General features: G+C 41.7%; 1 protein-coding gene across 6 annotated transcripts in view; it reads left to right on the top strand.

Moving 5' to 3' along the window:
- syne1b (spectrin repeat containing, nuclear envelope 1b) overlaps positions 1–17,386 on the top strand; it is a 233,595-nt gene that overhangs the window by 161,740 nt on the left and 54,469 nt on the right. For all 6 annotated transcript variants that reach the window (XM_007894396.2, XM_042332964.1, XM_042332961.1 and 3 more), the window contains 18 exons: positions 1,063–1,182; positions 2,082–2,282; positions 2,685–2,858; positions 3,424–3,555; positions 4,370–4,566; positions 5,093–5,225; positions 5,429–5,611; positions 6,452–6,601; positions 7,703–7,879; positions 8,211–8,366; positions 9,898–10,053; positions 10,185–10,355; positions 11,139–11,272; positions 12,276–12,480; positions 13,417–13,599; positions 14,547–14,693; positions 15,646–15,800; positions 17,036–17,183. In XM_007894396.2, coding sequence (XP_007892587.2) covers positions 1,063–1,182; positions 2,082–2,282; positions 2,685–2,858; positions 3,424–3,555; positions 4,370–4,566; positions 5,093–5,225; positions 5,429–5,611; positions 6,452–6,601; positions 7,703–7,879; positions 8,211–8,366; positions 9,898–10,053; positions 10,185–10,355; positions 11,139–11,272; positions 12,276–12,480; positions 13,417–13,599; positions 14,547–14,693; positions 15,646–15,800; positions 17,036–17,183 — 2,922 coding nt within the window. The remainder of the gene's footprint in view (positions 1–1,062; positions 1,183–2,081; positions 2,283–2,684; positions 2,859–3,423; positions 3,556–4,369; positions 4,567–5,092; positions 5,226–5,428; positions 5,612–6,451; positions 6,602–7,702; positions 7,880–8,210; positions 8,367–9,897; positions 10,054–10,184; positions 10,356–11,138; positions 11,273–12,275; positions 12,481–13,416; positions 13,600–14,546; positions 14,694–15,645; positions 15,801–17,035; positions 17,184–17,386) is intronic.

Raw genomic sequence — 17,386 nt, 5'->3', positions numbered from 1 at the left:
CAGGCTTCAATCCTTCCATCTCTAGAAATTAAGGGTGTATGTTGAGCCATTTTGTCATTTCTTTTATTGCTCTAACATCAGCACCAGATCCAATGATATCCCATACGTGTCTCAAGGTCTTCTTTCAAGTGCGGCACAAAGTGCCATTCAGAATTGATTTTCATGATCGTTGTCACCCAAAAATAAATGTTCATGGAATCATGGGAGATTGGGAGAAAAGTTGCTTGGTGTTCTGGCCTGTGCTACTCATACTTGAATAGTGGAGATCGCAAAATTAATTTCCGATGAGCTTTCATGCAAAAGTCTGATGTCGTTCGATACTTATGCAAAGTTGCCTTGATGTTCACACATTTGTGGGACATCAGTCAGCACAGGCGTCTTTAGGATGTCTCTGTGCAAAATAAAAGTGGTGACTGTTTGGAATCTGGCAAAGCTTCTGGTTAGGTTTCTCATTTTGAAGTTTCAGGGCAGCAGTCAATTAAGACCTCTCCATGGGGTTATATACATGTCTTTACTTAACAAGCCCAATTGTGTATGAACCAGTAATTGATTGGCTAAGATCAGATTGGACAACGGTGTGTATGACTAAACATCATGTACCCTATCCTTTCCGGAGGACTTGAGAAGAGACATTAATTGCTATAGATATTTAGTAGCCTTTCTTGTGTCTATAGTAGTAGGAATCATGGTCATAGTGTGGTGCAATGAAAAATCACAACATCGCAAAATCCAGCACTGTACATTGACAGTGAATTGTCAGTCGTTTGTGAAGTTAGTTTTGGTGTTAATTAACCTGAGGAAAGCTCTTTGATGGAACAAATTTAGATTTTTATTTTAAAAAATCTTGGTGCAACAGATTGTTTTAAAAGTTTGTTTATTTGCACATAAGGCAGCAAATAAATATAAATAGACACCAGTTTGCTTTACATGATGGGAAATATGTTCATTCAATTTATGTGACTTTTTTTAAAAAAAATCAATAGGAAAGAAACCATTGAACTAGATGGTGAGTTTGTTGAAAATACATTACGTTGAATGTTTCCCATCTTCCCTTCTCCCCAGGCTATTCTGCAGACAGAAGATGGCCTTAAAGAATATGAGATTCGGATCAGTGAGTTAAAGGAACGTGGAGAGGCATTGAAACCAGACCAAGCTCTCCTGCTGGATCTTTCTAAAGTTCAGGTCTGTAGTCCTATTGCTTCAGTAGGTGTATTGGTAACTCACTGCATTGCATGGCTGATTGTTGACAGTGTCACAATGTGGAAGCACTGTCCAATGGTTGCATCTAATGGTTTAGGTTTAATGGACCTCAACCAGTGTATTATAACGTGTTGGCACTATACTGTGACCAGAAAATAATGAAGTGTTTTCACAAATAAAAGTCTTATGTTAAAGCAAGGATGCTGGACAGAGTTGTCAATTAATGTGATATTTAACAGAAGAGTAAACCACTGCTACCCCTAAAATTTTAACAGTGTTAAAGTGATGACCAACAAGAAAGGCCAAAGGCACCGATGTTGCAGCAGGATTTGAAAAGGGCTTTTAAGTGCAGTGCATTTACATTATAAGTTTCCAAATTTACTGTCGTAATTAAGAAAGGTATTCCTTACAAGTGAAACCTAACAGCTTCCCAGAACTACACATGGTATCTCAGCAAACAAGTCCATGCATCATTTGGTGTGACAGAATTGTATGAACCAGGAAGATGTGAGACTGGTGACCAAACATTTGGATGCATTACTAAATTGATTGTCAGTCATTGTACAAAAATAAATGCCATTTTCGCAGCTTCATTCTTATCCAGGCAGCCCATATCTGAGAGAACACTAGCAAAAATTGTCTGACATTGTCAAACGCCACAAGTAAATGACTATATTGTGTTTATTGGATCATTAAGAATTAATCCAAGTAGGTAATTGACACTAGAACTGCTCTGGAGTGAGTTTATTGTAGAGGGTAAAGAGATGTCTCACAAGGTGCAGATACCCAGAACATATGTAATGATGCTAATGGTTTTATTGAATTGGTTTGTGGTCTTCGGTGCCTCTGTGCTCTCTAATGCTCCTTTTTTTATTCTACAGGATATGTATGAGGAGTTGATGATGATTGTTGGCTCCAGGCGCAGTTCCTTAAACCAGAGCCTGGCATTGAAGGATCAGTATGAACAAGCTCTACAGGATCTAGCTGATATGACCGACACAGGCCAAGAAAAAATGACAATGGACCAGAAGATCCTTGTGAACTCCAGGGGCGATGTCCAGCATCTCCTGGATAAGCACAAAGTAAGTCTTGGTATTGAATGGAAACTTGTTAACTGGTACTGAATGATTGTGGGCATGCAGAACAAAACCATGTGATGTGGCATCTGCTCCATAGGATTTTGGTATCTGCATTGTAAGTTTGGACGGATTTACAGTTGGGTGAGTTGCGACTTTGCTGCCAGATGAAGCAGTGTCAAGCTTCATCCCGTTCTATACTTCAGTGCTGGCTGATTGTACATTTGCTCCTCAGTACACCCTGGTGAATCAGATGAATTCCTTAATCATAGAATATTGTGTTGCTTTAACCAAATGCTCTCCTAAGATTTCCCCTCCTCCCCAATCAGTGATTGAAATTGGTAAAGGTATTCTCTCTGTGTGTCCGGATCATTTGCACTTTCATCTGATGGTTGTGCCTTTTTGCAGGAATTTTTCCAAGGATTGGAGTCCCATCAAATTCTTACAGAGACCCTGTTTAAAAAAGTAAGCTTGTGCATCCACCAAAGGGAAACAGACTCCAAGATAGAATTGATGGACAAGACCTCGACATTACTGAAGCAGGCTCACAGGAGGGGTGTAGAGCTGGAATGCATTTTAGAGGTGAGCTCTTTGAATGTACATCCACATAATGTGCAGGAGTTTGCTAAGCATTTCAACAAATTCTTCAAAAAGTGTAGAGTCAGATTTCCAAGTTTTATTTTGGTTTGATCCATGCTGAAACCCATCACAGGGCTTAAGGGTATCCAAATCAGACTGAGAATTTCACGTATATTTTGTCACCCACACATAGAAATTTCCCATGTCTGGAATGGAATACACACTCTTTCACTGGAGGGATACATCCTGCTTACCTAATTCCAGAGAGTATTAGGCACAGGTTGGCAAGAGCCAAGGCTTTGGGATCCCAGAGTGTTCATTGATGAGTTGCTGGAGTCTAACCAGCTAGAACAGCATAATTTGCCTCTGATCGCTGTCTGGCAACCTTTCCTCCTGCTTTTTCAGCTAGGACTACCCGACCATGAAGCTCTTTATTAGAGGCACAGTCCTGGCCCGCACCTCAGCTTCTATTCATGCTGCATAAAGTGTCCTTCACCAGAGCTCACTGGTTTGAATTGATGAAGCTCACAAGGATTAAACAAAGTCCGTAACTATTACTTTCCTTTAGACTTGGAGTCGTCTGCAGGAGGATTATGAGCTACTATACAGGCAGCTGGAGACGGTAGAGAACAGCATTCCCAGTGTTGGACTGGTGGAAGAATCTGAAGAGAGACTAGCCGAGCGGATTACACTGTATCAGGTAATGTCTGCAGCTCTCTTCTTGCTCTTCTGCTTCTCACAAAGTTGATTTAAATGTGATTCCATGGGTTCCTGGTACCTCACCCAAGTGATTGTTCTTTATGCATAAGACCAGACAGTGAGCAAGCTATTTGACCATGGAGGACATCACTGCCAAGCCCAATCCTCTGTGACCCATTGCCCAAACAAAAGCACTCTGCAGTAAGAGGCGCCAGGCAGTGATTTGGAGTAACAACCTTGTCTGAATTTCTCGTTTCCTTCCTCCCCTCCTTGGTTATCTAGCCCAAAAGAACTAAGACCAATTTTACCACTCTACCACTGGCCAAGCAGAGATCGGCTGACTCAGCGCAGCTGGCAGGTTGGACCTCGGATTTCCCAGGTGTAGAAGAAAAAAAAATAGTAGTTTCATCATTTGCTGCTTTCTTAGAGAACACTATACCTTACCTGCCCAAAACATCTGACCACAGTCCCTGTGTATCTACTTCCCAAATTCTTCCAACCTCAAATTCCATTTGAGGCTTCTTAATATTAAACTTGTGCCCTGTAATTTTGTGGCCGTGATCTGAACCTAACAGCCTGTTTGTATCAACATCATTTTAACCTCATCATTTTAAGTACCTGGATTATTTCCCCCGGGGGTTGGGGGGGGCTTTGATCATTCAAGTTTCAATACTGCAAATTAAACTCTAATGTTACAATAACCCCTAATGACTTATCGTCAAATACTGTCAAATTGCAACTCAATGTATCTGTTTATTGGGGTTTTAAAAATGAGCGTAAAATGTATGTTCGATCTGCCTTGTTTCCCCGGGCAGCGCTTGAAAATCAGTTTGACAGACCGTCAGCCGCAGCTGTATCAAGTGTTAGATGATGGGAAGAGGGTGTTGACATCAATCACCTGTCCTGAGCTGGAGCTTCAGATTCCCCAGCTGGGCGAGCGCTGGCTTTCCAGCCACACCAAGGTGTCCAAAGAGCTTCATCGCCTGGAAACAGTTCTCACTCACTGGAATAGGTAAGATGAGTAAACCAATGAAAACTACCAACAACAATTTATGTTTATATGGTGCAGTTCACATCAAGAAGATGTCTCAATATGCTTAACAGCTGACTGGAAGCTTGACCCTGGGATGGGGGCAGCTGAAAAGGTGGGGAGGGGGGATAGTTGACCAATACCATTTTTCTATCTTTTCTCCTTACTCTCAATACCCTTAGGAACCATGTATTTATCTTCTCCCCTCAAACACTCCACTCCCACCGACTCTACATCAACAGTCGAATGAGGAAATCCATCCTACAGCCCACAGAGTAAAGAAATGTCTCCTGATTTCACTTCCATTGGTTTCAGCTCTAATTTTTAAGATTACGCCTTCTTGCTTTGGATTCAGTAATGATAAGAAAGAGCCTATCTTTACCCACTCTATCAATTTCCTTTGCTACCTGAAATTCAGCATTGTTATTGGCTCATGTGTCATACAAGACTCCAGTGACCCCTATCTATCCAAAGCTAAACTCTCCCATTCATTTCTTATTTTTGCCAGGTACCAGACTGAATCTGCTGAGCTGAAGCAATGGCTGCAGTCAGCCACCGAGCGCCTGGAATTCTGGACCATGCAGTCCATAACCGTCCCACAAGAGCTGGACTCTGTGAGGGACCATCTCCAGTCCTTCCTGGTAAGTGAGCAGCCTGCAGTCTCAATTCGGGTCAAATGCTCTGGTTCATCTGCAATTCGTATCTCAGGGCCACAGCAATAGAGGGTTTTGTTTACACCTTGTGGTTGTGCTTTTTCTGGTCGTTCTGCGTTAAAATTGTACATGTGACTAATAGTCAGCAAGTTCAGCCTTTGCTTCTTCTAATTGTGGTTTTGCTCATTTAGGAGTTTACTAAAGAAATTGATTCAAAATCTTCGCTTAAGTCCTCGGTGTTGAGCACCGGAAATCAGCTGCTGCGGTTGAAGAGGGTGGACACCTCAGCACTGCGCTCTGGGCTGGCCCAGATCGACGCTCAGTGGACAGAGCTGCTTGCACAGATCCCAGTGGTCCAGGAGAAATTACATCAGGTGAACCAGCTCCTCTTCGAATCCTGTCGGGATGTGTTGAAGTAAACATAGCCAAACATTCAAATCTCTCATTCTATATGAATGATGAGTTCAGCTTCACTGTTATTATGTGTTAGAATGGGAAAACTATCACAACTCCCTTGAACAGAAGAGTTTGAGGGGTGATCTGATTGAGGTGTTTAAGGTAGTAAAGGGGATTGACGGAGTGGATAAGAAATGACCCTTTCCTATGGTTGCAGAATCCAGAGCAATGGAGTGTAATCTTAAACATTAAACCAGGGGCCTTCAATATAAAATAGTCACAAATAGATCAAATAGGGAAGTTAGAAGAAATGTCTTCACGCAGAGAGTAGTGGGAATGTGGAACATGCTACCACAAGGAGTTGGTGTATTTAAGGGGAAGCTAGATAGGTACATCCAGTTGGGCCGAATGATGGTCTTCATACAGAGGACAATGAGAATATGGAACTCACTGACTGCAGCTACGATTGAAACAAACAGCATCAACATATTTAACAGGACACGTGATGCATACATGAGGAAGACAGGAATAGTGGGGAATAAGACAGGGAAATAGGAAGGTGAGGGCTGATGTAGAGTATAAAAACAAAAACAGCCTAGTTTTACCAAATGGCTTGATTCTGTAGTGTATTATTTTATGTAATACAACAATTCTATTGGCTGGGAGTTTGTAATGTCCACTCTTAACTTTGTGGTTGGAGAGTTGGGTTGGGGGAGTGAATTAAAATATTGAACTATTTGTAGTTTTCTTGAAATCTTGATGTGCAAACAGACATAGACTGCAGTGGAGGTTTAAACGGTTGGTTTGTCCGCTTTCAGCTTCAGATGGAGAAACTGCCTTCTCGCAGTGCAATCGGTGAGATCATGACCTGGATCTCACTCATGGAGAAGGTCATTGAAGAGGATGAAACGATAATAAAAAATGCAGTGGGATCACAGATGATCGAGCAATTCCTCAAAAAATACAAGGTATTACGCCCACGAGTTCAGAAAAGCTCTCACAGATGTTAGCTAACCACTGCATCCTGTATCTCGGGGTAGTCTTTAAAAAGTCTGAGTTCCACACAAACTAATTGTTGTATGAAAATTCTGTACCTTGTTCACACCTGATGTCTGCTCTTTTTTAGCCTACTCGCTATTTTCTGCTCACGGGATTTAAACCATTACAATGCCTGTAGTGCCATTTCTGGCATCATAATGACATTTAGCAAGAAATTCTGGCTCACTGGATCGGATCTGTCTTCCCCCACCCCCATTACCAGTTGCGGTTTAAATGTAATAAAGGGGCATATTTATCAGAACATTTAAGAAGAAAGTTGATGCATATGTGAGATATGTATGTATACAGATAAAGTTGATTAAATACACACGAGAGAAGAGGTATGGGAGAGTGGGTTAGTATGCACAGAGGCTCATGTAGGGTATAAATGCTGGCATGGATTGTTGGGCTGAATGGCCTGCTTTGCTGCTGTACAGTCTACTTAATTCTATATAATGTCATTTTCCAACTTCCAATCTGTCAGATCCCTCGGTATTTGGTCAGCCTATTTCCTGTTGTTCGTGACTCCAATCAGTTTCCGTGATTGGGGTGCTGGGAGAGCAGTGGCAGCACTGAATGGCCTGGGAACAGAGCAGCGAAATTCCACCTTATTTTTTTTTTAGCATTTTGGAATTCTTCAATTCAGTCTTAATTTGAAACCAGTATAAAAGAACCTGCAGAAAATCGACTTCAAAATTAAGAATGAGTTTAAAATGTATCCAAGTATTGCATGCTATCAAATACGTATTAAACCCAGGTGAAATTTTTTCCCCTTGTGGTGTGGAGTGGGGACATCAGGGCCTGAGTGAAATGAATAGAAGCATTTTTTTTCATAACAAACAAATCTAGTCAGGATATTAATAAACTTGCTAAGATCAAAATCAAGTTATTTAACTAGCTAATTATGTTTGTGTTGGCGTGAGGAGGAAAGGCAAATAAATGGGTGACAGTAGATGTGGTCCTTTATATGGGATTAATGCACATTGTTTACATTTATAGCAATATTTCAAAGGCCTATTTGTACTTTTCAGGGTTTCAAGATTGATTTGTCCTGTAAGCAGCTGACGGTGGACTTTGTGAACCAATCAGTGCTGCAGATCAGCAGCCAGGACGTGGAGAGCAAGCGCAGTGATAAAACCGACTTTGCCGAACGCCTGGGGGTGATGAACAGAAAGTGGCAGCTTCTGCAGCGTCTCATTACTGAGAAGGTAACAGGTTTGAATGTAATGTGTTCTCCAACTTGAAACTCAGTGTAAAATCAGAAAAGTGGAGTACATTGTCTTTGGGGGTAAAGGAGCAGATCATTGAGCTGTAGTGCTCTGCACTTAGCACAACTTTTTTTGTCCTTAGGGCAGGTAATCGTATTGTCCATCATTAAATTATTTCTCTATTTGTGCTTGAGAAGCAAAATACAGAATGGGACTGACGTTTCATTTGTGACATGGAAATTTGCTTGTCACCTGAATCAAGTGCAATGGGCTTTAAGCAGGCTTTCTATACTCTACTATCTCAACAAATGGAATGTGTTTATTGCAACAGGTCCAGGAATTGGAAGGCTTGTTGGAGTCATGGATGGAGTATGAGAACGGTGTGCAGTGCTTGAAAACCTGGTTTGAAGCCCAGGAAGAAAGACTGAAGAAACACCAGCAGATTGGTGACTCAGCCTCAGTCCACAATGCTCTGAAGGATTGCCAGGTTTCTAGTTCTTTTATTTTTCCGTCTTGTTTTCCCAGATTGTTAGGCTGTTCCCAAAGAGGTGAGGCTGCTCGCCTGCCGCTGATGCTGTGCCATTGCTGTTATCTTAAGTGGTTACTGGAAAGTGGAATCTAATTTCCCGTGCCCTGCTCTTGTTTGGGAATTTGTGGTGTAGTCCATGCTGCTTATCGCAAATGTTATCTAAAATCTGGGAGTAATAATTCAGACACCAGAAGTAGGAGAAAGAATGTTTACAAATCTTTTGCGAGTCCTGTTATAAAATCCTCATTTTTGGTACAGCTAATCTTATATACCTGCGGTAAGCAATAACAGATCCCAGCCCAAAGAAGACACGGTGGTCACCCAGCAAAATCCTTGGTGCGAGAAAGGCTGGAGAATCAAGTGGACAGCCAGGGAGGTGGTGGTTTGTTTTGGCGGCTTTGCATTTTACCTTGGTGGCTGTCAGGAATCACAACAAGGAATCGTTACAGCAATTGCTGTTCTGCAAAAGTTGCAGCTTAAACGATGTCGCAATTAGCGCTTCCCACTCCTTTCGCATATATTTCAAAATGGCCCCCCGTTATGTTCCATACAACAATTTAGTCTCTCATCTGCCGTCCCATATTTAGCCAGATGGTTTCCCAGCTATTATTTAGAGGTTTGAATTGACGTGAGTTTTAACTACTCTCGAGGCACATTGTTGTGACTATTCAATGAGTCTACCGGCCTGTGGGGATTTCTTCCATTCTTGCTCGAGGTTTGTCATCTTTGCACTCATGTTCTCAGTTTACATTAAATAACAAGCTTGTATTCATCATTGGGAATTTGAACCTATAGTCTAGGTTAGCAGTCCAGTATCAGGGAGGACCTGCAATTAAATGATTGGCCTTTCATTTCATGGCTATATGTGGGAAAATGCTGTATGCAAATTTACTGCCTCGTTCACTTACAAAATACATGGTCACTATAAATTCTCACAATAAATCCTCTAAAGCACTTTGAGACATTTCGATCACATTATATCAAATGCAAGAATTATTATTATTAAGCTGTCATCCTTAAGATTGGAAATTAAACCAAGATACTACCTTAAAAGATTCCACAACAGTATTTGAAAAGAGAAAGGAATTTCTCACAATATCTTGGCCAACAATTCTTTAGGTAACTTGGTCATTCACTTTGTAACTGTTTATGTGATACTATTTGCAAATTGGGTCCTGAGTTCACTTACAAATACAGAAATAACAGGTTACAGCGAAAGCTGGTGATGTGGTTTGAGACCTTTTGCTGCTTTAGGTGCTATATCAAGTGTAGGGAATATTACTGTGGAAGGATCACTAGATTGACTCAAGTCATTCAGTTTAGTGACTTGTGTAAATTGGCTGCCACATTTGCCCACAAAATAAACAATCACTACACATTACAATATATCCTGTGAAGCGCTTTGAGATGTGGTTACAACCTGATAAGACGCTATATCATATGCAAGAATTATTACTATAAATAGGGCTGGTTTCTTGCCTTGTCTTAGGAGCTGGAAGATCTGATTCGAGGAAAAGAAAAAGAAATGGAGAAAGTTGAACAATATGGCCTTTTCCTGATCCAGAAGAAGGAGGAGGAATCTTGCAGTGGTGTGATGGACACACTCCGAGAACTCAGTCTTTCTTGGGCTAACCTGGACCATCTGGTATTAAAATCTTTATATGTTGTAGGATGTTGCTGCCTTAAAAGAAGCGATTTCCTCTTAGAGCAAACTGAATATGCATGTTCTTTATAGTTTTAGTTTACATAAAACTGTTCAATCTTGTGAAATTCCAGATTGGCCAATTAAAGGTTGTCCTCCAGTCTGTGCTGGAACAGTGGAATGTTTACAAGGAAGCCTATGAGGAGATTAATGGTCACTTGATGGAGGCCAGATATTCTATTTCTCGCTTCCGTCTGCTGACAGGCTCACTGCAAGCTGTCCGAATCCAGGTAGACAACCTGCAGGTGAGTGAATGGTTTAACGTTCATTCTTCTTATGCTGCCTTACTCATGACAGTGTATTTTCCCTCAGACTGGGAGAAGTGATGAAAAACCTTACTCAGAGAGTGACTGCATGCATAGTTGACACAGTGATGTAGTCTGTGCCTGCTGGTGCACAGGGAGCAGTCTTGAATTTCAGAAGCAATCAGAGAGCCCAGTTTCTGTAGTGAAAGAAATCTGACTCTGCACAGTTAGATCTACTTATTGACATGACTGGGAATTGTGTAGTGGGTTGGCCTCTCCTCTCCGTGACTTGTAACTTGTTATTAAAAATGCCTTGAAAGTGATGTTTCGACATACAATACAAATTTACATTTATACAGCGCCATTCACATTGGGAGGTTGTCTCAATGCACTTGACACTGTCGGCTGGGCACCTGAGCTGGGGGTTGGAGCCAAAGGCATTGAGGAGGGGAAAAATGACCGAAATTGCAGGGAAAGAATAGGTCTTGAGACAGACAGGTGAGGAAAGGAATGTGTCGGAGGGACTCCAGGATTAAAGTTTCAGAGAGCGGGGGCAAATAGATTGAAAGCCCTCACACTGATTGTGGACTGGATACGGTGAGGGTACGAAGCAGGTTGGTGCTTGCTCAGCAAAGGAAGCAGCTGGGTCGGCAGGTAGGGTGGGGTGAGATAGAAGAGGTAGGGTGGGGTGGAATGGGACCATTTTAAAAGGCTATGACATAGAAGTTTGGTTTGCATTGTTTTTTGAAGTTCCAAACCTTAACTCTTATTTGTGTGTGGCAGAACTTACAAGAGGAGCTGGAGAAGCGGGAGGGTAGTTTGCATAATTTCGGTTCTGTGACTGATCAGCTGTTAAAGAAGTGCCATCCGCCAGTCAACGACACACTCAATGCAACTCTGAATGATGTTAATCTCAGGTAAGGGTCTGATGGCAGGACACCTCCTACAGTTCAATGCAAAGCAAAGTTAAGCCTAAGATCAATGTTAACGGTGCAATTGTATCCACCGACTGGAAAATGACTCAGGAATTTCCTCCATCAATTTTTTCCCTTCTACGAGCATTGAACTCACTTTTAGTTAAATGTATTTCAAAAAACTGTCTTTTTGTGACAGTTTCTGTTGTGCTATTTCTCACAAGACTTCTTGTAATTCGCTTGATGACTCCCTTGTCAGTTGTATATTATCAAGCTGTGCATCGCCCAGTGTATGCTGTACAATAATTTGTCTGTAGTTTGAAAACCGTAATCTCAATTTTCAGTTCAGTTGAAAATTACAAGGTAAAGTTTAAGCATAGTTTCTAATATCAGCTATGCCCATAAAGTGACAGAAAGAAGCTTGAGTAATTATAATAGTGATTGGAACCCAGATATTAGGCTAGAACAATGCTGGATTGCTTTATTTAGGGGCCTTTCTCCCCCTTCCTTTGTTTTGTAGGTAACTGATTTTACAGTAGATACAGCAGGTTATTCTCTGCTTATAGTTGATCCGTCATTTCCAAACTGTAGCTGAACTCTTCTGTCTGTCCCTGTCTGTCTTCCATGACTGTTTTTGGGACACTACTGTGCACAATTGGCTGCCGTGTTTCGCCCAAAAATAGTCATTCCATTTTACAGTGTATTCTGTGAAGCGCAATATCAAATGCAAGCATTACTATATATATTATTCAAAAGCCACCTTAAAACCTACCTCTTCAACCATGCCTATGGTCACCTCCCCCTCATCAGCCAATGCCATTGCAAAGCACTTCAAGACATTGCTTTACGTTTAGAGTGCATTATATAAATGCAAGTTGTTGTTCTTGTAGAATTAATGTTTGTGAATTGAAACTCACTTTAATCCATGTAGACTAAGTATATTTTCAATGTTAACTTGGTTATTTAATCCACTGATTTTCTTTCTCTTGCGCTGTTTGTTGGTCAGATGGAATAACTTACTTCAGGATATCGTAGAGCAATTGCACTCCAGCAAAGTCTTGCTCCAACTATGGCAGAAATATAAGGATTTTTACAGCCAGCGCTTGGTAACTGTACAACAGCATGAGGAGAGCAGTAACGAACTGATTAAGAGAGTTACAAACAGGGATATTGCTGATGAGGAGGTCACAAATTGGATTCAGGCCTGTGATGTGAGTATTATGGAAGTAGAAAAATGAGTTGGGGGGCAATAAGAAAAACCACTTAACTTTTGTTTTGACTTTTTAGCACAAAGGCCAAAACCTTTTTTTAAAAAAACAGCTTAATGGGCAGTTCTTAGGCAAATTTACTTGGATTTTCAAAAGCTCTGATATAGTGCTGAAAAAACCATTAACAAACCAATGTCGGGGAGCATCGAAGGTAAGATGTGAATTATTAATTGTTTAAAGGGAAGGAAGCAGAAGGTGGTTGTTGGTGAGGATGACCCAGGACTTTCCGCTGTATCCTTTCTCTTTTCAGTCCATCTAAATTTCCATCATTTTCAGACTCTACAGAATTGTTAGCTGGGGGTGGGACGACCAAATGTGGAATCAAAGAGAGACTGGGTTCTTATTATTTTACCCAATGAAGAGTAAATAAGACAGTTGAAGTTATAAGGAACTAAGATAAGATGATGGGAATTATGGAGGAATGGAATGATTGTCTTTCTAGGTTGGACCTATTTGTTCATGAGAAGTTTATTGGATTCTTGTGGAGGTTTGTTTTCATCCAGTGTCTCTAATTCTTTGTATGAGTGGGATGCTTCCTAAATATATTCTTCCGATCACCGTCATTTTATCACCATGATATAATACACTGAAGTTTATCTCCCATACTTTGTTAATTGTAGGTTGGTTTCTTTGTTGCAATGGATAAGTCAGGATTTGCGCAAGAAACATACAAAATCCCCATCTTCTGTGCTGAGTTCCAAGGAGTATTGGATCAGGGTAATGGATTGGGGAGGGGTGGGGGCTGGGAGGGAAGTTTGTGCACAGCATTCATCATGTTATTATTATTAATTCATTAGTATTCATGTGAGAGGGAAATATTTTTGCGTGAATAATTGGAAGCAATATGCTTAAACTGAATATACTGAGTTAACTTTGCAGGAGGTGTTGAAGGACTTGAGATCACTACAGGATTCACTTCATATTCTCCTGGAGCTTGAAGAACAGCTGAAACAGCAGGTTGACCCTTCCGCAGCGGCTGCTATTCAATCAGATCGACTGTCCCTTATCCGGCGGCTGTCTGCTCTCGAACAAGGTCTCATAAGGCAACGGAGTGTACTACAGGTAATGTGTTGAACACTGGGGAGGGAGTCAGGCATTTTCTCTTTCCATTATTTTGAAGCTGGCTATCTGTAGTTCTTAAAAGAACCTTCAATGTTAAGGAGGAATTCAACAATTTTCCAAATTTTGGATGCTCTTAAAGGTTAGGTTAATAACATTTAGAGCCAGATAGGTTCTTGGTCTTGCCTGTGTTGTCAAGGCAAGGTGCGGAGTGGGAGCCGGTTGATATCCTTTGAAACGAAGGATCAGTCTTTCTTGGGCCACATTGCCAAAGATTTAAGAGGCTCCAGGGCAGCACCAGACTGTCTCTGGAAGCAGATCCTCTGCCCACCTCTGACGAAGACTGATAGCCACAGGAGATCTGGGGGGATAAATAAAAAGATTTTCCTCTTAAGTGTAATAAATTTCTAGTCTTGTGATCATTTAATAGGGTTTGTTTTTGTATCTGAAATTTTCAGACGCAATGTTGAAATACTGTACTTGGTGGATCTAATTGTGTGAAGGGTAGACTAGCAACCTGGAAAAGGCATGAAAAAATGACTATTTGGAGGCTTTTTTTCTCCATTATCGAAACAATTAAACAAATAGAGAGCAAATTATTTGGGGCAGCAAGAAGCCAGTGCAGGAGCACTCACTCTCTAGTCACCTCTCCTCTCCCCCGCCTCCCCCACCCCCTCCCTCCTTCCTGATACCAGAATTCATCCACCTCCCCATGTGCAAGGATTGTTGTCGCATATCTTTGAACCATTTAGATTTGCTTAGAGCCTTTCACGTCAGGAGTATGTCTCAAAATGCTTCACGTACCTGACTGAACATGATTATTAGGGTTTTAGACACAATCGGGGATGTCACATTTTTCACCATCGTGTTGAAAATAGATTTACTACATTTTGTGTCCCTCACAAAATTCTAGTTGATGTTCATTTCATTTGAATAATCTTCTGCTGCAGGCTGGTGTCCAGGATTATGAGTCATTCAGCAAGAAGCTAGAGGCCTTGGAGCAATGGATTGTGGAAGCTGAAGAAATGCTAAAACTGCAAGATCCCAATCGCTCATCTGACCTGACTATAATTCAGGAACGGATGGAAGAACTTAAGGTAATCAGAGAATAGAATGTAAGCTTGTTCAAACCTTAGTATTCAGAGAAGAATCATTTTTATACATCAAAGATTAAATAAATGTCAATCAATGATCCTTTCCAAAATGGTTTGTCTTTTTAGATTAATTTTCTCTTCGTTGTTTACCCTTCAATGAAGGGATGCCCCCTCTGACAGTATTATCTTCTGGTGCTAATAGATATTTTGGCTCTGCTACTTGAAGAATGAGTGAGTTTATTGCAGTTTGAATACACCATAGTGACCTGACAGTCTGACTTTTCTTCACTTTGGCAAGCAGAGAACATGGTCTCCATTTAGCACTCCTGCTTGCTTTATGACATGGTTTTAAATCCCATTTCCCTACTTTTTCTTCATATACCTCAATTCACAAGTATCAGTCCATCTCTGCTTCAAACATCTCAGTTGCTTCCATTCAAATATAGAAAGTGTTAATTTTTCGTTCTAGTGTCTGCAAAACATTCAGCTAAGTTGGAAGTGGGTTGTGGGGGGGAGTGAAGAAAGAGTGTGAAGATTATCACATGGGGACTTTGGAAATTACCAACAACAAGATTATATTTGTATAGCGCCTTTCACGTCAGGAGGACGTCCCAAGGCGCTGGACAGTGTACAGCATTTCAGACCCGAGCTGGGGTCAGGGAGGGGGAAGGGAGGGGAAGGGGGGTGGCCGATGGAATGGTCGAAGAGGAGGGTCTTGAGGCGGGACTTAAAGGAGACTAAGGAGGGGGCGAGGCGGAGTGACTGGAGGATGGAATTCCAGAGGTTGGGGGCAGAGTGGCTGAAGGCTCTCCCACCAATGGTGGGGCGGGGGACGTGGAACAGGCCATTATACCATGATAATGTATTGGCTTTAGTATGAAATCAAAAATCATTAAATCTGGCTAAATGCACAAGGAGGTTGGTGAATGATTCTGTCCTTATTTTGGTTTGATAGATCCAGATGCTGAGGTTCAGCAGCATGGTGCCTGACCTGGATCGTCTGAATGAACTGGGCTACAGGCTGCCCCTAAATGACAAGGAAATCAAACGCATGCAGACATTAAACCGACACTGGTCAGCGATCTCTGCCCAGACCACTGAGAGATTCAGGTAGGTCAACACTAAACTGAAGGACGCAGCAAAGAAAAAGCAGTCTAGTATCAATTTAGGACCTTGTTTTGGATCGAGGTCGATCTTATTTTACCTTTTGTGCCAATTACTGGGAAAGAATGGTGCAATCGCTCAATGGTACAAAAGCGCTCATGCTTAGCGTCATTTAGATTGGGAGAAATCTCAGTCCTGGGGTGCTAGTGGCCCCACGCTGCAATGTAAGGAATGGTGTCAGGGAGGGTGGATCCACCTCCTGCATTATCCGGGTCATTCTTATGCGATGTTTTAAAATTTTCTGAATGAAAATCGAAGAGTCTGAGGTGAGGTTGTGGGTCCACAGCATTATTTTGATGTAGGTGTGCTGCAGTTGATCCGAGTAAGAGTCAATGACTGCTGTAGTATGAAGAGGTGTGTAAAATCCTTACATAACAACAACAACAATTTGCATTGTGCTCTCCTCGGTGTTGCAGTAAAGTGCGTCTCAGGGCACTTTACTGCAACACCGAGGACTGCAGGCAGCCTTTCCTGACCTCTGCACACACTGCGCTCAAGTATGTGATCACAGGCTACTCTCATACTTCATGTAACATCTTACAGACTGAAGTATTCATGTAGAGAGTGAACACTTTGTGTATACAGGCTCTGAAATGCTTTTTTTTCAAGAACACTGCAGCTTTCTGCTATGCTGTCACGTACTAAGCTTATAATAAGCGTACTTGTTAAATGTGGAGATTTTTATACTTCATTGACTTTTGAACAGGCAGTGTTTCTAGACATTTCACAGCTAGCTTGCACAGTACTGGCCCCCTCTCCATTTGCAAGGTTCTCACGTCACACGCCCGTCTCTAGTGTTTCCACTAGTTGTTAAGCACCTGTCTGCAGATGAGAGAGGCACACTAGTGATACACAAGTTCCCTGGCGGCATACCTAATGTCCCCGTTATCTTTGGGATAAACGCAAAAGGGAGGGGGTTGTCCATGCAGCTAATGTTGGTGCACTTCCAGCAGCAGAGCTATTCAGATGCCTGCATGATACACTCGCCATTGTTTTCAACATTTGACTCTTGTACCTCTCTGGAGATCAATAGGTGTTGCACTAATAAATGTGTAAAGTGATCAATCAAAACATTGTTCGATTTGGATGATTCTCGTTCTGTGGGAATACTGCTATTCACCCCTTCCCTGAATCTGCCGAGCTATTCGGGTAAAGTCCAATTAAATTCTTTGTCCTGGCAGCAAGCTGCAGGCCTTTTTGCTGCAGCACCAGACCTTCCTCGAGAAATGTGAAACATGGATGGAGTTCCTGGTGCAAACTGAGCAGAAACTGGCCGTGGAGATCTCAGGGAACCACCAGAATCTGCTGGAGCAGCAGCGAGCACATGAGGCAAGTCATCTGGGACCTCCTCACTGTTAGGGTTATGGAGATAATAGGAGCATAAACTAATTAGAGAGATGCAATGAGACTGATGAGTAATAATAAATAATCCTTGCTTTTGATATAGCGCTTTTCACGTCTTCTAGACGTCTCAAAGCACTTCACAGAATATGAGTATATTACAGAGTATATTACAAAGCAATGGATACCAA

Source organism: Callorhinchus milii, unplaced genomic scaffold (assembly GCF_018977255.1).
Source record: "Callorhinchus milii isolate IMCB2004 unplaced genomic scaffold, IMCB_Cmil_1.0 Scaffold3, whole genome shotgun sequence".
Taxonomy (NCBI): domain Eukaryota; kingdom Metazoa; phylum Chordata; class Chondrichthyes; order Chimaeriformes; family Callorhinchidae; genus Callorhinchus; species Callorhinchus milii.
Note: the sequence above shows the minus strand (reverse complement) of the source record. Positions and strands in the feature narration are given on the sequence as shown.